The 24,309-nt window shown below is 35.1% G+C and overlaps 3 protein-coding genes across 3 annotated transcripts; 1 reads left to right on the forward strand and 2 right to left on the reverse strand.

The window, feature by feature from the left end:
* Positions 1-36: 36 nt before the first annotated feature.
* On the reverse strand, positions 37-3,879 carry LOC128177452 (perlucin-like). Its single transcript, XM_052844162.1, has 5 exons — positions 3,746-3,879; positions 2,080-2,174; positions 1,282-1,378; positions 600-828; positions 37-139 (listed from the first exon to the last, which is right to left on the reverse strand). The coding sequence occupies exons 1-5, from the start codon at positions 3,795-3,797 to the stop codon at positions 109-111; spliced, it is 504 nt and encodes a 167-aa protein (XP_052700122.1). The 5' UTR covers positions 3,798-3,879; the 3' UTR covers positions 37-108.
* On the forward strand, positions 3,811-7,456 carry LOC128177450 (perlucin-like). The gene is made up of 5 exons (XM_052844161.1): positions 3,811-3,945; positions 4,350-4,450; positions 4,934-5,030; positions 5,166-5,397; positions 7,342-7,456. The coding sequence occupies exons 1-5, from the start codon at positions 3,897-3,899 to the stop codon at positions 7,373-7,375; spliced, it is 513 nt and encodes a 170-aa protein (XP_052700121.1). The 5' UTR covers positions 3,811-3,896; the 3' UTR covers positions 7,376-7,456.
* A 318-nt stretch (positions 7,457-7,774) lies between these two features.
* LOC128177447 (cytochrome P450 2J1-like) lies at positions 7,775-14,546 on the reverse strand. The gene is made up of 8 exons (XM_052844157.1): positions 13,947-14,546; positions 13,488-13,713; positions 12,043-12,166; positions 11,658-11,808; positions 11,337-11,476; positions 10,063-10,156; positions 9,060-9,266; positions 7,775-8,708 (listed from the first exon to the last, which is right to left on the reverse strand). The coding sequence occupies exons 1-8, from the start codon at positions 14,272-14,274 to the stop codon at positions 8,515-8,517; spliced, it is 1,464 nt and encodes a 487-aa protein (XP_052700117.1). The 5' UTR covers positions 14,275-14,546; the 3' UTR covers positions 7,775-8,514.
* Between the last annotated feature and the right edge of the window lie 9,763 nt (positions 14,547-24,309).

Consider the following 24,309-nt stretch of genomic DNA (forward strand, 5'->3'; position numbering starts at 1 on the left):
GAAAATTCATGTTTTTGGAATAGAAAACAACAAAGACACAGCAAAATCTTTTATTTCGAAAAAAAGTTTTTATAAATTTGAATTTCCTTCAGTGTCACTTTGATAGGTCTATCCTATGACTGAATCCGTCTCAACTAAGCTGAAACAAGAATGTTAATTCTTTACAAGTAATAACTGTGTTAAATTTAAATGAAACTTGCATGTTTTACACATGCATCAAAGAATAATGTTTAAGTTTTAAAAAATAATAAGGTACAGAATGTAGCACACTAATACCTTAAGAGAACAGCACAAAGTTCATGACTGAATACATTTTGGTACAGAAAATTGCTTCACCACACAACACATTTTGTTGTAAAATGAGGACTTATAATAAAATATTTGAATTCTAATCAAAATACGACATTAATTATACACTGTATGTAAAGAGCCTTGCATGAAGCTTTGTCTGTACATGAAGCTTCATTTGAAAATAAATTGAAATTCACAGGAAGCACAGTTGCCTCTATAACATTTTGTATCAACTCAACATATCCTTCCTTAACCTTTTTGTGTTTTCTATAACATTACTCATACAAAGGCTTGCTTATCCCGCATACCTAGCCTCACAGAGGAAGTTATTCATGACCTCACAGCTCTCGTCGCTCCAGTTGTAGTTCTCGTGATGGAGGAGGCCCATGCAGTCCTCGCCCCTCCCATTAGAGTTGGGCTCCCCAGGGAACCACTTCTGGTAGTCATCAGTGGCGATGGCCTTACCCGTGGTTGTCCAGATCCACTCGCCTTCTACAAGGGCGTCTGTCCCGTCGATCCAACAGCCATCTGGCAAACCTTCGTTTCCACACGTACATGAATTTTAAAATATTTGATAATTTATAAGGTATGTAGGCTGTAAATAGTGATAGAAAGAACAAAATGCCCCATGGGCTTACATACCGCATCGCTTACCAGGGTAACATACTTTTCTATACAAAATGAAATTAATTAATTTAAAATAAGATGCAGATTTAATTTGCTTAGGTCGGAAAGAAATTCAACATGCCTGATGGTCGAAACGATATGTCCCATGTGCTTTGAGGCCAGATCGCTCACCTGGGTAACAATGTTAAACTAATCCTAAATATGTCCATGCAAAATAAGATGCATGTTGAATTTACTGGGACTGGTTCTTGTTGGACAGAAATAATTTATTAACATGCTGATTCCAATGCTACATGTGACGTTATTACTATAGCTGTAGAAAGTGGTAAATGAAGGTGATAATGGAGGGTCATGCCTGGTTACCTGTCTGATAGTCTCGACGAAGCAGTCCTTCAACAAAGTTCTGTTCTCTTTGGGTCTCAATAACGGCAAGGTGTGACTTGAATAACTGACAGTAGAGCTAAAAAATACAATGAATAATTTTTAATTGCTCTTAGTTTCCAAAGAACTTTCCCTATTTGTATAAATAGCTCCTTGAGAACGCGTTATCTCATCTTAGTTGTAATGAATTTGATCTGTCGTATGTTCAAACACTAGAAACGGATTTTGAAAAAAGTGAACAAAACCACATTAGAGTTTATGATTTTAGAGGACATCTAAAATTTGGAGTGACATAGTTGATTGTCAATTTGTTAAGTCTAAATACGACAAAGAACGTTGTACTATTTTTCATAAGGGAATGTGGACGAGTGTATGACCTTATCTTCCTTACAATAATCAAATATTCATAATTTACATGTAAAAGTGTTTTTGTATTCGTAATGGGGGCTAGGGTGGTAACTTTTATTTTTCTAAATGATATTGTGACAAAAAAGTCTAGGCATGAATGCAAAGGAGAGGGTTCCTAAGTTTTCTGATGCAACACGTCTCAACTGGTACAGGTTTCTGCCGATGTATACTTGTTATAATGTCTTTTATTTCTTCTATAGCATCAATAAAAATATGAATGAACGTCAATATTTATTTTTTATACCCCCTCCCCCCGATTTAGCCACATCTCTGCATTCTAGCCATTTGGAATGTGTAATAATTAGTTTCGATCGTCAAGTGTATGGACACTTTTCATTATCTCCATGTAACTTGTACAATAGTTATACCTACCATGGCCTCCGCCCACGTTGCTCTTGTTGAGTGAAAGAACTTGTAACAAGAGTCATCATGTTGAAGAAATCCGTTCGGACATCCGACGGCGTTTACTGAAATGTCGGTTCAAGCATTTAATGCGACTTAAACACGATCTGAGCTCAAAATTTCAAATTTCATTTTTCCAGTTTGTAGTATTCATTTTTAAACAGATATTTGTACATGTATTATCAATAATTCGTCAAAGGTCAAATATTGAATTACAAGCAAGATACAGAGTTCGAAATTCTTTGTTATGGAAACAAAGTTCGAGTCTTGTTATTGTTTACACATAAATATGCGGTATTAGTTTCAATATAATGTTGCTTTTTGTTGATAATAATACGTGTACTTGTATTACTTATGGACACCTTTGAATCAGATCTGATCTTGTTGGCACGAGTTATTTTGTAAGAAAAGTGTTATTTCTGTTCTTAGAACCGTACAGCTATCTATTCCTTGTGTCAAAATAAGTTAAAAATGTATGCATCGATTGCGTAGTCGTAGCTCAAAAGCCAGACAAATTTTGTTGATTCCAAAGAGCCATGACAGAGTGGCTAGCAATGAAATAGACAGGCCTAAGTCACATTACTGTTTGACACAACTACTCAAAGTCAAGGCTCTTCTTAAAATGGTTCTAACATTATTTGTAAATAAATATAGGAATCGAGCTTTGTTTACTCAAGTTTAAAAGTTCACAGGGATATGAACTTGGTTAGTACGTAATCAAGTAGTTCTGAGAAGTCTATCCCGGTGAACTTTGTAACAATGCTGTTTATTACTTATTTTTACGTTTGAGAAAGGCAAATCGTTTAGGATTATTATAATATAACCGTGTTTTTAGGTTTGCAGTAATGCAACTGTCAAAAGATAAACAGGTGCAGTATTCATTGTAACACCTGTAAAAATTTCACACAGAATTAAACGTGTTCGATTTTGTATAAATTCATACCCCGGTATATATAGTATAAATATATATATATAAACAAATTAAAATTTTGATTCTCAAATTATAGCTATGTATAGGCCTGTTAAAGAGGGTTTTTTTGGAAAAGAGAGACAACTCTTACAAGGACGTTAGCGTTAACGTTGGTCATTTGCAAGTTTTGATCTGCGCATTTATCAAATTTTTGTTTGAGTAAAAAAATTTGGGTTTTTTTTTAATTGAAAAGTCGTTTATAATCAGACATGTACTACACTTCTCCATCCGGTTTCAGTTTTTAAATACTGGTGTTACAGACCTTAGAATCGTTAATCTTTTGGAAAGGACAGTATACCGAACCCCCCCCCCCCCCAAAAAATGCTCATTAACTTCAAAACATAATTATCTTAAAGGTGGAAAAGTTCTTCGAACATTACCGAGGGATGAAAACATAATTATACGTTAAAACGTTCTATATTGTCTATTTTACTTATACAGTACATCTGTTCTTTGTAAACGATTTAGTATACCATTCTGCGATTAACCCATTGGATATTGACTTTTTGAACTTTGTATATACTTACGTTACATGATAATTTTATAAAATATTTAAGACATTTTAAGAAGAAGGCATTATTTCATATACCCCTCCCCCAAGTGTATACTTTTCTTGACCCCCCCCCCCCCCCCCCAAATCATTTTGAGCAGGAACGAGGATTTTACCTGAAGCAATGGAAACCCATAGGGCCAAACCGCAAAACCAGAGAGCACTCATTATCACCGTACGTCCGAGTTTTTGGTAATCGACATTTATTAAGACCTCCTTGACACGCAGAGATAAGAACAAAAATTCTATTGCACCAATTCTATCGCAATGAAGGGAATTGGGGTCCTGGTTTTGACTGTCTTCCTCCTAGGCATAGGTAACAAAAACATGACGCATGGTTTTAAAAGTATTTTAAAGATATGCATGATGTTTTGTGGATTTTCACTTGAATGTGATAATTTTAAATTTGTTTTTGTGATTTGTATTACAAATTATATTTCAAGTATCTTCGAATCGCTTTCATGTCTATTTAAACCATTATTAAAATACATGATAATTAATAAAAGGTCAGATTAACTAGATATACCACTGCACGTGCATTAATTGTAATCAGTTTGTTACACACTACATACAATGTACATGTACTTTTACATGGAATCGGTTATCACTTTAAACAATCCAGACAGTTTGTGATAAAGAACGGCGATAAGACGACTTACGATACACGCGTAATATGATACTACATAATCATTATTTGATTGATATAAATTTCTACCACAGGGTATGTTAACGGGCAACAGAACTGTCCAAATGGCTTTATGAAGCATGGAGAAGCCTGCTACCTCTTCTCCATTCTACGAGTTTCCTGGATCCAAGCAATGGTATCACTGCCTTAATTAATCAAAGAACTGAAAGTACTGAATGGTACCACCCATTGCTTATTATATCTTAATTGATCAAAGTACTGAAAGTACTGACTTGAACTTCCCAATAATCATATCTATGGATGCTGAATAGTAAACAATCGGGCCATACCATCGTTTTTAAATTACCAAATTTATTTCACCATAATCACAGTTGATTTTTAGCATCGGTTAAAATTAATATATACTGTCACTTGCAACTATATAATGATTTACATCTACATGTACATCACATCTGGAGGTAGAAAAGAATTATATTTTATAAACAAATTAATCATTCAGTGATTTTGAAACAAATTATTCTCGAAATGATTTTTGGTACCGTTCAATTGTTTTGCCGTACGGTGTACATACACTGTTGCTACAATATACCTGAGTACCAATTGCACCCTTCTCTAAATCAAATATCAAACATTAACAGTAACTTTTTTTCTGGTTCAGAAATTTTGCGAGATCTATGGCGGTGATCTAGCGGTCATTGAGTCTGAAGAGGAACAGATGTGGATCGAGTCCTACCTCAAGAGTACCTGGACTAATTGTACGCATCCTACAAAATCATTCAGGAACACATATAAATTTATTATTTGTACACGTATCAAGTCTCAATGCTACCTCAACCCGCGACACAAGATATGATAGTTTATTCTAAAGCTTTCTGATTGTTTTTGCACAGACAACCAAACCGACGGAGTTTGGCTTGGCGGGGCGGACCTTCTGGTCGAGAATGAATGGGTGTGGGTGAAACAAGGGCGACCATTTACCTACACCCGCTGGGCGCCCAGAGAGCCGAGTCACTACCATCGGGTAGGAGCAGACGAGAACTGCCTGGACCTGCTGCCACACAAAAGCTTCATGTGGAACGACGAGAGTTGCGCGTGGAAGATGAACTTCCTGTGTAAAACAAGGTAACGCATGTGCATAGGAAAGAAAATTGAGTACATGATTTCAATACATATGTATACATATGAACACTATTACATGCGTTTTGTAAGGAGTAATTATATATAAGTTCCTAATCATAAATGACAACACATCCCAATGACTTTTAGCAACTGCTTAGGTTTTTCTTTAAAATATTTGTCGAACTTACTTTTTTTAACAACAAGTGCAACAACCTCGTTAATGGATAAAAATCCAAATGTTTGGAAAGAACCATTTGGAACGTTTTTGTTAATTGATGTTTTAACGTTATCATCCGGGCACCATTACGATTTTAAATCTGGGGTTTTCCCTGTAAGATTCTTTAAATTATTGGGAAGATTTTCCCTGATTGAACTCAATCGCAGTTAATTGTTGGGCCAGATATTGAATTATCAGTAAAATAAACACACATTAAACATGGATCGATTAAAAAAAATCACAATGACATTGGAAAAGAATTGTCTTGGTCTAAGGCTTCTTCAGCTTTTTCTCGATCCTTTTTAGCTCACCTGAGCCAAAGGCTCAAGTGAGCTTTTCTGATCACAATTTGTCCGTTGTCTGTCGTTGTCGTCGTTGGCGTCGTTGTCGTCGTCGTTATAAACTTTTCACATTTTAATCTTCTTCTCAAGAACCGCTGGGCAGATTTCAACCAAATTTGTCACAAAGCACCACTAGGTGAGGGGGATTCAAGTTTGTTCAAATGAAGGGCCACGCCGTCTTTAAAGGGGAGATAATTGAGAATTATTCAAATTTTTAATTTTTTTTTTCAAAAACCTTCTCCTCAAAAACTATTCGGCCCGAAAAGCTTAAACTTGTGTGGAGGTATCCTCAGGTAGTGTAGATTCAAGTTTGTTCAAATCATGGTCCCCGGGGGTAGGGAGGGGCCACAAGAGGGAGATCAAGTTTTACATAGGAATAAAAAATTAAAAGTCTTCTTCTTAAAAACTATCAGGCCAGAAAAGCTCAAATTTGAGTGGGAGCATCCTCAGATAGTGTAGATTCAAGTTTGTCCAAATCAGGGTCCCCGGGGGTATGGTGAGGCCACAGTGGGGGGATCAAGTTTTACATAGGAATATATAGAGAAAATCTTTAAAAATCTTCTTCTCAAAAACTATTAGGCCAAGAAAGCTCAAATTGGCGTGTAACCATCCTCAGATAATGTAGATTCAAGTTTGTTCAAATCATGGTCCCTGGGGGTAGGGAGGTGCCACAATGGGGGATAAATTTTTACATATAGAGAAAACCTTTAAAAATCTTCTTCTCAAAACTATTAGGCCAGGAAAGCCCAAATTTGAGTGAAAGCATCCCAGATTGTATAGATTCAAGTTTGTTAAATAATAGTCCAGGGGTAGGGTGAGGCCACAATGGGGGATGAATTTTACATATATACATCTATGTAAATCTTCTTTTTAAAGACAGAAAAGCTTAAACTTGTGTAGAGGCATCCTCGGGTAGTGTAAATTCAAGTTTGCAAAATCCCAGTCCCAAGTGGTAGGGCGGGGCCGTGATGGCGGTTTGAATTTTTACATAGGAATTTATAAAGAAAATCTTTAAAAATATTCTGGAAAAGATTTCGGTCCAAAACTCAGTACTTAGTGTGAAAGCACAGGTTTTGCAGATTTAAGTTTGATGAAACCATGATTCCCTAGAGAAAAGTGGGGCCACGAAATGGGGGGGGGGGGGTACATAGGAATAGAGAAAAATCTTCTTACAGGTACAACAACAAAAGGGGCTTGGTATTTAGCAAAAAAAAAAAGAGGTGGATAAAAATTGGCAGATTTTCAATTTTTTTTAGCAAGATACTGTAATGCCAATTTGATCAGAATTAAGGCAATTGTTGCTCGGGTGAGCGATGTGGCCCCCTGGCCTCTTGTTTGCAAATACCGTAATTGGTATTATGATTTAATCAAGCATATTTTCATTTTCAGTTTGGTCGGAGATCCATTAGTTGTAATAGGGTGATACGAGCTGTGCTTTTCCTAAATTGCTAATAGCTTTTGCAAATCAAAACAACACTAAATAAAAACGTTTGATTTTTACAAATTTTGTCTATTTTACTGTCCCATTTACTTTTTTTTTAACATACATGTAGATATTGTATGTAAGCAAATACTGACAGTCTGTCAATTTTACCTTTAATATGTGAAAAAAGAATGAAACCAAAGGATATAATTTTGATAAAATCCAATTTCATTAATTCGAGTTTACAACTCATTTCCATGTCCCCGACCGTTTTGGTCATGACAGCCTCATGGCAAGGACTTGTTCGCGCGGCGAGAAATATTTGCGATGACGAGGCAATCGTTATAGACGTAATAACAGTGTATATGATTTATTTAAAAAAAAAACAACTTTTTGATTTGCCTGCAGCTTTTGGGGGGGGGGGGGGACCTCAAACGCATAATCAACATTTCTTATCTACAAGAATTTATAAAACCGCGTACTAATGAAATGATGGCGTTTAGAACCTTCGAGCAAAAGGGATTAGGGAATTAAACTTACAACTTAGCTTCAAATTATTGTGGATTACCATATTTTACTCCCTGTTGGAGTTCACAGTGCCATATTCATTGATAAACGCTTTAATTAACCACCACGCGCAAAAATGAACTTCTTTTGATTCTTACGTACTTTATTATAAAATAGATCAAACACATGCAAAATATTTCCAAGATTATAACACCCAGCCTTTAGTAAACAATAGCCTCAGTCATGTCAAAATTCACGTTCATGGATCATCTTTTCGTAAACAAACGGGCACCTGTGGCCTCATCAGGCTACCCCATGTTGTAAGCTTATAATGATTCAATTATATTTCCCCTCCATACATAAATAACTGCTGTTACTGTTTCTATAAGAACAATGCAAAAACATAACAGACGTTTCAGTGCAATTCTGATCGAAAAAATAATTTTACATGAAAAAAAGTGTAAGAGAAAGAAACAGAAAGTTAAGTACTTTCTGTCGTGTTAATTTTATTCTAGAATTTTCTCTGAAACGTGTCAGTATTTTGCATTTAGCTTTCAAGCAATCTAATTGCAACACTATGTCTTAAAACATCAGCGTCCATGCTTCAGCTTTAGATAGTGGCACGAACCACTTCACTGTTTCTCGTCTTCTAAAGGATATGGTATCACGTGGTACGACTTGGGATATCGTATAAGGCCCTCTTCCGCCGTAAGAGATGGGTTTGGGTTGTCTTCCGGTGCGCGAAGGTTAAATTTACTGATGATGTTGGTGAAAACGATGAACAAAATTTGGTCTGCAATGTTTTTATATCCGCAAAAACGATGACCTGAAAAGAATTTTCACAGTTGTTACTCTACATGTACATGTTTGTATATCGGTAACTAAATATATGGAAGACAAGTTTAGCTAGCTGAAAGCACATGTATCTTACGCCTTATTAAAACAAGGATCATAATGTAACACAACAACATTGAAATCATCGACTTAATTTCCACTCTTCTCCTCAAAAGTTTCGTATTCATAGATGTATTAAGTACATTCATGATCATTGTATATTTCTATTGTATGTTCCTAGCCACGGTCCGTTGTATATGCAAATAGTTCTCCAGAATTGGAGAGAGTCGTGTATTTAAGTGTTGGTTTGCAACAATGATGCCCAAACACGAAAACCACTCACCTAAACCGTACGGTAAGAAAGCTTCGTGGTGGACAAGGTCCCCGTCGGAATCAGTAAAGTTTTCCGGTCGGAATTCCGCTGGGCGTTTCCAGTAGGTATAGTCCATGTGACAAGACCGATAGTTCAAAAGGAGCAAGTCGCCTTCGGGAATTCTGTAGTTTCCTACCTCTATTTCAGAGGAAACTTCGTAAGGGTATCCGTAAGGCACTGTATAATGAATCAGATGTAAAGTGAAAGCCTGATACGAATTGGATTTAAAAAAAAAAATTAAAATTCGTTTAACCGGCCACGATGTGAGGTTTACAATTCAAATTTTAAAAAATTAAAAGTTTTGTACAATATTATTATGATTCATTATCATATCTTTTGGTTATAAAGGAAATAATTATACATCTTTAAAGCAATTCTTCGCAGCGAGAAAAGAAAAACGAATGCAAACTCATCTTAACATTATCAAGCTAATATCAGTAAAGTGCCGTGCCTTGCTGTGTTGAAATAAGAAGCTATTATGATTTTTTGTTATTGCATGTTCTTGTTTTCCACGCAGAAACTATTTTTTTGACAAGGACCAAATTATCCTCTAATTTCAATATGCCCATTCTTTATTGCGTCTTAAGTGGCAAAAGTGTTTCATTTATTTTCATGTGGTTTTTAACAATAATATCGAGGAACGCGCGTGCTTTCTGACACTGCATTGCAATTTCATAAAAAGGGAAAGCAAAATATCTTCATCTTTTTTAAAGAACCGGTGATTATATTTTGAAAAAAATCATGGTGATAAAATTTACACACATTTCAAATAAACCCTTTTTAACATATACACGGTACAAATATTAAACAGTACAATTTGTGAGATAAAGCACGAAAATAATAATAAAACCAAAATAAAAAAATCTCAAAACATAAAAACCAAATAAAAATTCAACAATAACTGAAAAAACCAAAAGAATTTAAAATCTGTTTTAGTTGTAATAGAGCGCCCCCTGCCGAGAGCATAACATACCAGGATTAGAGAATCTCTGCGCCTCCTGTATGGTCGCAAGGATGAACGGAAGTTTATCCCGGGCACCCCAGGCGACGCATTCATCATCCCTTATCTAAAACACAATAGAAAACACCTATTATTTGGAAGGTCGTAAAACACTGAGAGAATCCGATGCACCTCACTCAGATGTGATGATCGTGTTCGAAGAAGATACGGAAACGGGGAGGGGGGGTTGATTAAATTTTGAATGTGTTACATGCTAATCTAAGAAGATATTAAAACCAAATAGCAAATTTAATGTCGAAATTAAACAATACTCAATCTGATAATCTGATATGTGGATTTAATCAATCACTGACAGTGTTACACAGGGCGGGTTTTTATAAGGTTGATAAAACTCATATTAGATTCATTATTCTAAAGCAATATGAGCTGTATTTTTTAGAATTTTATTTTTGTTCAAAAACCTGTGAGAATGATAAGTTTGCATGTAACTTAAACTTTTATGATAAATAAGATGTGAAAAAAATCATTTATTTATGTTAGAAGAAAGATTTATCTTCTAAGGATTATATAGCAAATCAATTTTTGTACAGGGTGACAATAATTCAATTTTGCTTCAATTAAGGCTTCTCAACGGCTTTTCCCACAAAAATAAAGCTAACAGAAATTTAAAAGCCATGATATTTTATGTCATTTTCGCAAAAAAAATTTCAACATGAAAATTGCAGCTCATATTGCTTTAAATTTTAACTCGAGAGAGCGTCGATATCTTTCACACTGTAAAGGTTCGTTTGGTGCCATTAAGATTTTGAGAATAACAAGAGTGTTTTTTGTATTATAAACCCACAAAACTGCACAAATGCCTTACACCTTCATGAAAATAACTGTAATTCAGAAAACTTTTTCTTGAATTAATGTCAAAACAATTTTAAGAAGGCTTGATGGTAAATAATATAAATATCTTAATACAGAGCACTGAAACAGAGCTATCAAATTTAATCGATATTGTCGACTAAACTGACTTCACAAAACGACGATTTAAGCTCAGAAACTTCCTTCCAAATGCAATTATTGAAACAGAAACATATACAACACAAGGTAAATTACATGTATATATAAATTCTTTTATGATTTCGATTTAAAAGTTGTCTATACTTATGAAAAAAAAATATTTAGGATTTTATTTTATGACACTATTTTTAATTTCCAAACATAAGTGTATATACAAGTTGTCTTTTTGGTAATAAAGAACACGAACTAAATAACCGTGCGTTACATTGTACCTGTACCTGCATACTGATAACATGGCGACATTTCTTTTGGAGTTCCGGGTACCGCGTCATCAACAGGAACAACCACATTGTTAGACTGATGGTCGGCTCACACCCACTCGTAAACAGATTTATCACCCCCTGGAGGATGCCTTCATCTTAAAGGTAAAGATTTCATTTTATATCAATAATCCTAAGAATTTCAATTTACCATTGGATTTCAAGCTTCAAAAGAAAATACTGTACGACTTTCTAAAAAAAAAAATTCCATCATAGAAATCTTGCATTACTATCATATATACATTTTTGATATTTAATCCCTTTGATACTAAGACCTACCGTTAATTATCTTCCCTTCTCTGGCGTTGTAATTTAAACACACGTCAATGTAATCAGGGATTTCTTTCTTGACCAAAGACGTTTTGTGATTGGTTAATCTTGGTTCCAAGAATTCTTGGACGTACTTGACAGAATCCTGGAGTTTTGAACTCTGCATGAGAATAAAATGTCATCTTGTATTTTAAAAGAAGGTAGGTTTTTATATAGAATTTTTTTCTTCAAATTTTTAACCTGAAGTTTTAGGTATTTTTCTGCACTAGATAATAGCTTATGATTAAAATATGTAAAATTTTAAAGCTGATCTGATGGATTAATTGCTGAGCATCCCCCTTATACATTACAAATGATATAAGTTATCTACTCAAACTGGAGTAACATGGCTCACCTTTTTGGTGGACACCTGGGGTAAAAAACCAACACCATTTTCCGAAAAACCAAAATTGCTGTTCCTTGATATTTCCTGGAGACACTGCTTGAACCGCCGACAGGATGGTCTGTCAAACTCGAGTCTGGAATAACAGTCACGTCACATGTTACAGTATATACACGTACCTTGCCCCTTGCCTTTCCAATGCTCAAAAGTTTTGATAAATGCCAATTTTAAAATTTATTTGCAAAGCTGCACGTGATTTTTTATGTTAATGTTATATAAACAAGTCTAAGTATGTTGCAGACATGCACGTGTTAGAACTTTCAATTCTAATACTAGTAACACAAAATAACTTTATATTCAAAGTACTTAAACATGTTAAAGGACAGTTGAACTTTAAAATGTGCTGATCGGAGAATGTACTTATTATGTGCTTGTAATCAGTAAAAATCGGAAAACGTGAAATATTGTAATCCGACTCGTTATTGCATTACAATATAATATTACTTCATGATCGCTACAAAATCAGGCGGTGTCTGATCGGATCAACTTACATACTTGTATACAACCTTGCCTCGCCGTCACCATGTTTTCTCGAAACAAAACTCATCCTCCGAACAGCGTTGGAAACCCAAGGTCGGTCGCGCTTATATTACCTACGTTTTCCGACAATGTCCTCTGAGTACTGACCTCAAATCCACGAACTTTTCTTAAAGGATTTGAGTTTAAAAAACTGAATTAAGTGATTTGAAAATTTTGGAGTCGGCGGGGACCAGATCTAAACTTTGTGCTTTTATATATAATTGTCTCTTATTATGGGGTAAAACAAGTAGTAGCATTTTGTTTTCGACACCAGCACTAGATGGCAATCATTTGCAATTGTCATAAAATAGAGTAATTATATATTTTTTTCAAACCTAAACATTGGGTGGTCATATTTATACAAAAATAATTGCTAAAGATTTGTCTTTAATCGTACGTATTAACTTTTCTCTTATCTTACAGACAGTCTGTTTTCTAAATATAAGTATTTGATGTCGCAATATTTCGCAAGCCGTTGCATGTTATATAATACATGTACATGGATCGTGTTTACGTGCCTTTGAGACAGAAACTGAGTCGCGATTAGAACGGAGTATGACTTTCTCGATAAAGAACTTTCTATGTTTCCGTTTTTGTCTGACAGTTATTATGCAATCCTCTTAGAATCAGGCACATGGATGCTATCTTTATTTTTTCTGGCCTTTCGTTTTCCGCGTCTGTTTATTTTAATCTGTCATATTCAATTCACACTGAAATTCGTTTCTGAGGGTTTATGAATTAGAAACAGTAAATATTTAAAAGGAACCAAACGATAGCATTAATAATAACTAACAATTGAAGGTCCAAAACGTATCTTTTCTTGTAAAAATCTAATGATTTAAACCTTTTGCATTTTTACTGAATTACTGAGTATATACCTTTCGCCAATCGTAATTGCCGATACAATGTTGTAAACAGCGTCAGATACAATATTCAGCATGCTGATTGGTCGACATTTGTCAGCTGACAGCTCCCTCTGCAGGAATCGAACTTCCTCCAGTATGGTCGCTTCTAATGTTGACTTTTCTTTCAGAAAATTGTCGGCAGTTTGAGTTGACATCTGACTAAGGACTTTCAGAAGTTCGTCGCCGTTCCAGGAGGGGCCTATATGTTACATTGTACATTTATGTTAATTAATATTTATTAATTTAATTAATCTATTAAAATCAAACTTACCAGATCAGTAACTATTTTTACCAAAAAAATGTTCATAAAGTAAAAAAAATGTTTTGACGTTGAAATATGGAAGACTGTTATGTTTATCGCTCAACATTTCTATATCTTATTAATTTAAGATTATATAATAAAATAGTATAACGAAGAGGGTAAAGTAGTACCTTGAATTGCTTGGACTTTCGTAATATAGTTGGACCAATGGCAATATGGTAGCAAGGACTTCTGCTCCAGAACTTGTTTAATATTCTCCAGTCCACCTACCGCTGTCACGTGACGGGATCCTTGCCTGAATCGAAAAATGTGTCCATATTTGCTCTCCAAATTTCTCAGAAAAAATATAAACTTTTTGTTATCAGAAAGTGCCGTATCCCCAATGAATGGCAAAGTCCAAGGTCCCTTGGGGAGTCCACGGTTTTTCATGAAGAAAAAGGTCACAAGAATCACGGCGACGCTGGTCAGGAATAAAATGTACGATAAAATCGTCTCCATCGTTGTGACGAGTACTTCGATTTAATGAAAATACGGTTTAAAATTTTTTTTTACAAGTTTTCAATACGGAATTGCATTACTCCTGGATCTGCGCGATAACAACCGAGGGTTTATGAACTATCAGTCGGAATTTCGTCTTTGAAAGCCACGCTAGCTGCATGCTCTACCACAAGCTTGTTTACCAAACAGCAGTGTGGTGCCCAGAAAACGGAGCACTGAGGAGAGCGTATAACGGTTACACGATATTCTACGCAATATCATTCAAAAATTTTAGTGCCAAAATGAAATAGTTTGAGTTTAAAATAAAAAACCACCTCGTGCCAACCGCTTACTGTGTAATTCTCTCTGAAAGAAATGAAGATAAATTGGCAGGGCTACCTATTTAAAACAAACATTTATATTAAATTCCTGGTGAGAGCAATTATCTACACACATTTTTTTTTAACACTGTAATTATTTTTTTACGATCTCCCTAAGTACTTTAATTCGGGGGATGGGAGCTGGAAGAACCTTCATAAGTTACTTTTTGTCTTTATTTTACACGATCGACATCATTTATCATAACGCATTAAATTTTAAACACTATTTTTAGTTACTTTTTGCCTTTTTATTAACACGATATAAATCATATCATTAAATCATATTCTGAACATAATTTGTTTTTTGACATAAACATTAGAATTCATTTAATTGCTAGATTTCAATATCAATAACAGTTCCGAACGAAAATCAAGAAAGGATTTTTGTGACTTGCACAAAGGGACAAATGGTTACATTAGTAGAAGATAGGGTTAATTCACGGTACATCGTAACGGGGGGGGGGGGGGGGGGGGGTATAACATGGAATGTTCCTTTTTAGGTCATTTTTACAATATGGGACAGTCCCTCCCTTCCCATTGCTGTTCAAATGCTGGGGTAGGTCTGCCCGATTAATATTTTTGAATACGATGCCGTGAAATTCTGTTCATTTAAACAAAAGATAAAAAGAGGTGCCTCTCGTAGCAAACATTTTTAGCCGGGCTCTGCTGAAAGCAGAGTCCTGGCTATAGGCAGGCAAATCGCCAATGTTACTATAAATAGCACCAGTAAACAAAAAACCAAACAGCGTCAAGGTAAAGCTTCCGCTATACCAAATAGTTACACAAAGAGCCACGTTTTGTCAAAAGTGTTGGCATTTTGTTTCTTTTTTTTAAAATTTCGAATGTATTGTCTATCTTTTTAAGTTTTCTTATTAATAACGTGTTTTTAAAACATTATTATGCGTTTTGGACACATACAATGCGCATGGATTTCCATGAACTACTTTGCTGCCCGATGAAGAAATGGGGATTGAATATATAATGCTTGTTGCAAAATTCAAGGCAGCAACTGTTGAACTTTTTTACTTCTACTAGACAGAAATATTTTTTGTTTATAGCCGCTTACAAACTCTCTGATGCTTTGCCGACATTAAAAGCATGAGAGAGAGAGAGAGAGAGAGAGAGAGAGAGAGAGAGAGAGAGAGAGAGAGAGAGATTTTCAGTCTTTACTACACAATATGCATAAAGACACACCAAAAGAGCCCGGCTTTCAGTACTTCAGTACTTTGATTCTTAATTGTTCATACATATAAAAATTGAATTATAATAGATCCCCCCTCCCCCCCCCCCCCCCCCCAGCCCCCCGGAGTAGAAGATCCGTGAAATTTTACGATGAGTCTGCCCCCTTCCCCAATTAAAAAAACTATGCTGTGTGTCTTAACTGGGTTGTGGAATCAATTTAATGGTATACATGTAGTTTTACATGTAGTAGGGTTGTCGCAATAAATAGTCTGTACTTTGTTTCAACTGTATAAGATATATGCTGTATAATAGCGCAACTTGGTTTTCAACTTCGTTACATTTTACATTACAAGAAGAACACTCAATAGTTGCCGTAACAGAACGCAGTTATCTCTCTTATTTCATGCTGCTCTAGTCTGAGTGATTACCTACCAAGTGTGAGTATGACAAGAGAGAGAGAGAGAGAGAGAGAGAGAGAGAGAGAGAGAGAGAGAGAGAGAGAGAGAGAGAGAGAGAGAGAGAGAGAGCACCTTAGACAAATTAGCAGGAACCTTATTACTCACAGATCAGAGCATTAGTACTTTTTGTGATTCTCTCCACTCTGAAGTCCAATAAAACTGGAAACAAAACATTTATACAATATGATTTTCAAGTGGCTTGTTAAAAATATTCTTAGAAAACTTTCTCCCCATCGGGTTTTCAGCGTGTGTTTCATTGGTTTGTGCAAGATTAAAGGTTCGAATGTTTAGATTGTAACTGATGGTCTTCGGAAACCTTTGAAATTTCGTCTCTACGTAAATGTCTTCGAGGTGTTACTGACAAAGTGTTCAGAAGCACAACAAGGTACCATCGATGTTACTGATTAAAAATCAGTTTATGAAAATACTGTGCTTGAAGTCTTTGCCAGCAAAATGGAAATTCTAAGTGACATGCCTAATCAGTATTTTGCAGTGCGTATTAAGACTGCAGCTAAAAAAGTATGCACATGAGGACAAAAACAAATCTATCTTTCTCTCTCTCTCTCTCTCTCTCTCTCTCATTGGGAGCAATCATTTAGGAAATGATCTTTAGCGAATTCCAATACCATCATGTCCATGTATTAAATATGTTAATACATAATTGCCGTAGTTTCTGATTCTGTAGCAATATCATATTTTTGTAATCAAAATAAGAATGTTTTATAAAGTTGGGGTGGGCTTGTGGGCTAAATCGATGTTTCAATGGCGAAGGCGGGGGGGGGGGGGGGGGGGGTGGGGGGCTCAACCGAATCTTTCTTCTATCACTGGCATAATTGTCCACTGGTTCATTAGCATACATCAGATTATACCGATTTAGAGTTAACAAATTGGACAGAAGAAACGGTTCATTTGGTACTTTGTCAGAAATCGTTCTAGCAATCAGCAGAAATGCATTTCTCGCGGCCTTAAGCCAACATCTTAATGTCTTATTCTTCATGGGATTTTCTTACTGGTATTAAATTGCTGTCTTATCCAAGTCTAGGCTACAAGAATGAGAGTGCCAAATTTTGACCAATTATAGCTGTTTTATATTTTCCACTTTGTTCAGTCATTTGAAAACTCCACGGTGTCCAAAGGCTAAATGTTTCCGGTATAATAAGGCGATACAATAAAGGTCTAGTCATTGGAGAATCACGTTCGAAAAATTGACTGGGCGAAATATTCATTTGGTAGTAATGATTCAAACACACACACACATATATACGTACACGGATGAGCATCTGTGTTGTAGCTTGATTGATTGAGCTTTGAATCCTGGAACATTTTCGAGGAACGGCTTTTATAGTTAACGGTTAGATTGCAAATGAAATAGGAACAGTGAATAAAATTGCCACTCATATTGATTTTCCGAATATCTTTTGTGTTGGTTTTTGAAGGTTCATGTATGTGTAGGGGAGGGGGAGGGGGGGGGTACAGTGTACTTGTAAAATTAGCACAGATGGGTTTATTCAGTATGTGTCGTTTTACATAAATGCCAAGTATATCTAGTCAACGTCCTGTACAATCGTATATATACGACAGAGACATTTGCCAACTCGCTTGTATATTAAGAGGGCTCGACAGTCATGGCTGTTTTTTTTAGACTGTACTGGTCTCCTCTAAATGAAGAGCTCTGTTTAAAAAGATAGGAATATTCCAAATTTTAAAAGGCAAAATATGTGATTTTTTTCTCTACGAATTAAAAGTTTATAGCTCAACAAATCATAACGTATTTTTAGGTAGATCTGATGGTTAATTTATTGACCATCCAAACAAAATCATTCTCATTAATTAAATGTGGGAATGTTAATATCAACCAAATTCGGTAGGATTCACGACCGTAAATCCTGGCCCCCGGAATGTGTTTCACCAGTCCAAACAAGTATATATATGTTTAATGAATGATGATTTTTCTGGCATATTTTTTGTCCAATATAGGATTTGATCACGCCTGACAAAAATATCATTATGCCCCAAGAATAATTCCTTATTCTTTGAGTACGCTTGAAGTTTGGTTACAAAGTTATCTATCGTGAATTTTCGTAATTTTTTGAAGAAAAAAAATTAAAAACAAGAATTGCTACGTTGGATGTAGCAAAAACATATACCGATATGTGATACTAGTACTTGATGAATTCAAACTGAAAAGCATCTGTATAGAGTGTCAAATTTTAAATTAAAACTTGATTCACTTTGAGCTTTAATTTCTAGTACATTGACAAAAAGAGAAGCCTCAAGTAGCAGAATGTTAATGTCAACATGACAAAAGACAAAATTACGAACTATTTCAGGATCTCACGAGCATCAAATTGCCCCATTAGCTACAGCTGCTCTTTCATTGATATTCCGGCATCTACAGGGTAATTGTTTTCGTAAAACTATGGGTAATTTCTTCGTAAAACTATATTTCCCTTAATCCTCACAATCCCAGCGTTTTTAATTAGATCTACATAATGCTTGAGGCGTATTGTGTTTTAGTTTTTTTTTTTAAAGGTTGGGGGGGGGGGCTTTCCTACGCCTGAAGAGCAAGCTAATCGGCTTAGTTCTTTTTTCTTAACCTCCGTTCATGCAGCACGTCTTTTAAACCGTAACCTAAAGGACATTCCCTTATATCGGTGATTGGAAGACGTCCACTAAAATACGAATTGTCTTGGCGTAAATCCGGGATTTCTCCAAATGGCGGTTTATAGGAATATCATGTCGGTGTTTTGTCGGTTTCAGATCTATTGATTGCCACGTGTTATCAGAGAACATCAATTTGTGAAAGCGAATGAAATCTTGGCTGTTCTCTCCCTTCGTTGAAATAACTGAATTATTAAAAGCGATACCAAAATGAGATGATCTTTAAAATAGAATCTGAATTAAACTGAACAGCTTCAAAGTTTCGACTTATGTTTTATCCCCCCCCCCACTCCCTTCCGGGCAGCATATACGCAGAAAAAGATTTTTGTTTGGATACATGTATACTGAATTGGAATCTTTTCAATGTGCAAAATTTCGTAGAAAACTTTATAAAACAAATAATTTTTACATACCCTTGGTCACCTAAAAATAATCAGAAGACTACGGAAGCTTATTGGTGCCAGCTGGTAAAAAATACATGAATATTATCTTTTTTATTTCAAAGCGACCTTATAGGAATTTTTTTCTTTTTAAAAATTTGACTTCGTTGTACATCGTAAAGCATGCTCATGTTTTAATATTTTCTTAATGAAAAGAAGTTAGACATTGATCTCGGTTATTTTTCAATTAAAATGATGATTCATAGTGAATAAGACTTTAGCGAATTCTAGAGCAAATGATAACTAGTGAATCAAAGACACGAAATCTATCGAAATCCAAAGACCACGAAATAAAGATCGGAATTAGCCCGTATTGAATCCAAAGACCCAGTTTAAAAAAAAAAAAAGAATTTTAATGTCACTCAAGAATAAGTTTGGCCGAGGCGATCCGAGAGATAGCTTGATGCTGAAGTCTCAAGGCATTCAGTAAGATGTGGCGCTTTAGCCACCTTTCTATGGATCTTAGTTGTGGCGTTGTAGTCAACTGTCATTAGAACTTCAATACATCATTATCGCATAAAAATGTTTTATACAATATCTATTAATAATCAATAACTTAATTAATGAAAACAATTAAGTAATTATATATTATATATATTTAATAATATATTATATCAATGTTTTACATTATTACTATTTTCATATTTTGTCAATGACTGGTCCAGCGCATGATAGTCCACTGGTGCCAAAAATATAAAAATTTTAATCATACATGTAACTCCATCCATGGGCCGCCATGTTATTAATCTGGAGGCCGCCAAATTAAATATTTTTCTTATGTTGCAACAACGGACTTCCATAGATGACAAAATTGTGTGTGTTCTTAGAATTTTCGTATCACTTTATCTCAATTTACACCACCAGTTAAGAGCTATATGTATGTTAACTGTCTGTTCAAATTCTGTCTACTAGTATCATAATTCAAACTGTTTGGGTATCTAAAAAAAGCAATTTAATACATGTCTTTACATCGATATTCTACGTGATAAATCGGTTGCTGTAACGGTGATGTTAACCAATTTTGGTCACATTTCGTGATCCAAGCGACCACATAATTGGATCTTATAGGCTTCCAGAGACAATACCATTAACCCCCATTCTATATTTCGGATTTCGCCTATCTTCTCATCATTAAGCCCCTTTTTTGCGACAACCAGAAATCACCGCGGAAGACGACACACTGATTCCGGCGTGATCAAAATTCACAGGTTCTCCCCATAAAGAAATTAAAAGAATCGTGATGATGAGTCGACCGAGATTAGTATCCTAGGATACAAAAATATATACCACCAGACGAGTATTTAAGGAGGCGGGAAGTGCTGGTATTATGCTACATCATTGCACGTTTGGAGTGCCAATGCGTTAAATATCGTGACCGATGCACAAGTAGATGAACAGTTTATTCATTTTTAGAAGCAAAAAAAATAAAAAAAATAAAAAATAAAATCATATTTATTCGCATTAAAAAAATACGAAACTAATTATGGACAAAAATCTATGCATGCAAACGCTTGATTCCCACCTACTCCCGCCACATTTCTTAAATCAGATTTCGTTTCATGCATAAATAGATCATAAATTGATTGATGCTTTTTTATGTCAAACGTATATATTACTACCTCACTCTCTATTTGTGTTTGTGGGAGTTGAAAGGAGGCGTGAACCTTTTTTCATTGAAATAAGATACTTCAGATAGTCAGAGGATTTACTTATAATGTAACATTAAGTGTGGCCACATTTCTAAAGCATTGAATAATTTCATATCATGTTTTTTTTTTATTTTCTTTTAATAATTTAGAACCCTAATTTGATTTCGAAATGCACATTTTTCGCCATATTTATTTTAAAAACAGTCTCCCCCATCCCTATTTTTCGTGATAATACAAACGTTTTGCATTATTTTTTAAATAATAATTTTAATAATCTATAGAAAAGAAGTAAATTGGTTTCACAGGAATGGATGTTTGAATTCACGTTGCTTTTTAGTTTAAAATAGACTAAATTAAGCAAAAAACGCAATATTCTTGCTTAAACAATCCATACGGTCTCGTATGGTTGTGTTAATCAATCTTTTCTTTTTTTTCAAAAATGAAGATAAATAGTAAGACATATTATTGTTTGCAGTCCCTCGTGTAATATGAAATAATCATGCAAGAAAGCGAAATTAAATGTCGCGGCTTTGTGTTGACAGGAGGAAAAGCTGATATATTGGTAAACATTGTTTCGGTTGCAGTACATAATTATATATCTATGTACGTGTATTTTGTGATTTAATATGACACAGAAGGCGATATCATTACAAGTAGAACAATGAAACTTGGTAAAGTTGTTTCATAAATATTAAGGTTCAATGTCCCAGTAGCTTAAGGTATCTCGAGCAACAAGATAATGACCGTGTAAGTCTAGAAATTCTCAGACAAAACAACGCGCTGTACCTTAAATTTCACTGACCTCCGGGCCTTTACTAAAAGTACTAAGACATACATTCTATTCTAGAACCATTGAAAGTGCACAAGAAGACAGTATGAAGCGCAAAACAGTGCTTTTTTGTTTACCATAGTTTTTTTCCATGATGAAGTTCAGTTGCATAAATCACAACTTCTCGGGCGAAGCTTTGAAAAATGCCACAACTGTATACATGTCACCGGAGGTAAATATTGAAAAAAGGAGTCAATTCCCGTCAATTTGAAATGTTTACTACAAATTTAGGTAGACTACTTTTGATAACATCGTTGGATGAAATTAGGTTAGCCTCAATTCCAACAGAAAAATATTGCGATTGCGAGTGTCATGGCCGGCACCGGCATGTGTAATACTTTCAAAGTCGTTTTTCACGATTGTCAGGAAGGCACTAAAGTTGCCCTGCATGAAAGGCTAAGGACAGGCTCAACTTTCGTTTTCGATTCATTGGTGTTTACTTCCGTTCTAAAGTTGCAAAGATACCAAAAAAGAAACGCCTGAAAAAATACCTCTTCTGCACTGATGATCTTACAATACCCTCAAGTTATTTGAAACAACGAACAAACTAACAAACTTTAAATGATTGTCATGATGTCATCATAAACATATTATGCAATTCTTTACTTTTGGTCGATTAGAAAATCTAGATGTCTAAAATGGGGATAAGAGCATTTGGACTATAACTGAATGTTTAGTTGATATTCAGTATTGGCAATTACTGGAAATGCGAATCCATGAAACACAACTGTAATTAGGACATGAATGTACCTAATGCCTCTAATTTACGTATTACGTAAAACGTTATTGACCCATGATGACACTTTCATCCTTTGTAATCGTTTGGATTTGTAGTTTCTTTGAAAATTACCAAAATCGAGTTCTTACCCGATCCCTTTATTCCAATAGTATATATGTTCGCACTAATGTCACTAAGTGTTGAAGTTATAAATATATCCTCTTTGAACCATGCATTTCTTAATTACCAAGCAATGATTTATACTGTCGGACGAGATTGTTCCATCGGAGCGCTAGTTCCGATAATTGTCCCATTACACGCAGGATGTATATATATCTTTATGAAAGACAGAGTGGTATAAAATTACAAATTTATTAACACCTACCCCCCCCCCCCCCCCCCCAAAAAAAAAATAAAAGAATATCTAAATTCAAAAGATGAGCCCGACGTAAAATAAAACTTTATGCATCACAAAATCTTTATCCATATCGCCAAATTCGGACTTTTCATTTATTTTTTGACAATGGACTACTCATACTTCTGTTATATATTACCATTATGCAAATCTCGTGAGATATTTCCAGAAAACACGAGAATTCGTTCACTCATTGATGGGTTCCGAGTAATGCGTTTGCGCCTCAGTAAACAGTTATCGTTGTAGAGGTACAATATCATTATACGTTTGACCGTATGTACGTACAGTGGCTGAAAGCAAATGAAATTTATCACCAGTCGTCTTTATACATTTCACATTCATTGTGTTCACAGGTCCTAGGCCTCATAACGATGTAATATGAAAAAATATATGGATTTTAGGACCCGTTTTAATATTAGCACATTCACGACTCATCTGTGTAAATGTCAATCAAAATAAATAGGTGGTTTTTTTAACCTCCCCCCCCCCCCAACGTAAAATTGCACGATGGGGTCGTACTAGTGACTAGAGGAAAGTGATTAGGCGTTTGTACTTGCAGGAATCTTATTTTGTGGCATTTATTATTACTTGTACATGAATTGAAGTTAGTGAATTGAGGTCAAGCAAATATGTGCAGTCGCGTCATATCAATACAACTTTACAAAACTTCTTTTTAAAATAAAATGAATCCTGATTGCAAAGCAACTTCTGGGGGGTGGGGGGGGGGGGGTGGGGGGGCATGAAGATTTTCTAAAATATAAGTTGAATAAGATCTTATGATAATGTATGCAATTTAATTAAAAAGAGGAAATAATACAATGTGTATTTGATTTAAACAATCTTTCATTTCCTTAACTCGGGTAGGATGGGGCTGTGTTCGTTTCTTTACAGTTAAAATCAACTTTCAGCCATTGTATATTTTTTTTGGAGGTAGATATTACAATCATGTCAGTAGCTATAAACTCAGCAAGAATCTCTCTCATAATCTACTGTGGATTTTGTTGATTCCCAGGTCCTTCCTGAAAAATATCAAATATTTATCGACGCAAATCCACCATTTGCATTTTGTCAATCTTTATCTCCAAATACACGTCATTTACATTCTGCACAAGCAGAAGTTCAAACATTTTTACTCAGTTTTGGCACTTTATAACTATTATAGTTTTTGTGAGACGTGCGCTTCTCATTTTTACGGCGGAATAAGCATGTTTATATTTTAATGAGAATATCTAATTGCTTGTTGAGCTGTCTTGATATCAAAGCAATGTGGCTTTAACGCATATTGATCCTAAACCGCCTGATTTGTGACCAGTTATTGCGGTAA

The sequence above is a fragment of the Crassostrea angulata genome, chromosome 3, assembly GCF_025612915.1.
Source record: "Crassostrea angulata isolate pt1a10 chromosome 3, ASM2561291v2, whole genome shotgun sequence".
Taxonomy (NCBI): domain Eukaryota; kingdom Metazoa; phylum Mollusca; class Bivalvia; order Ostreida; family Ostreidae; genus Magallana; species Magallana angulata.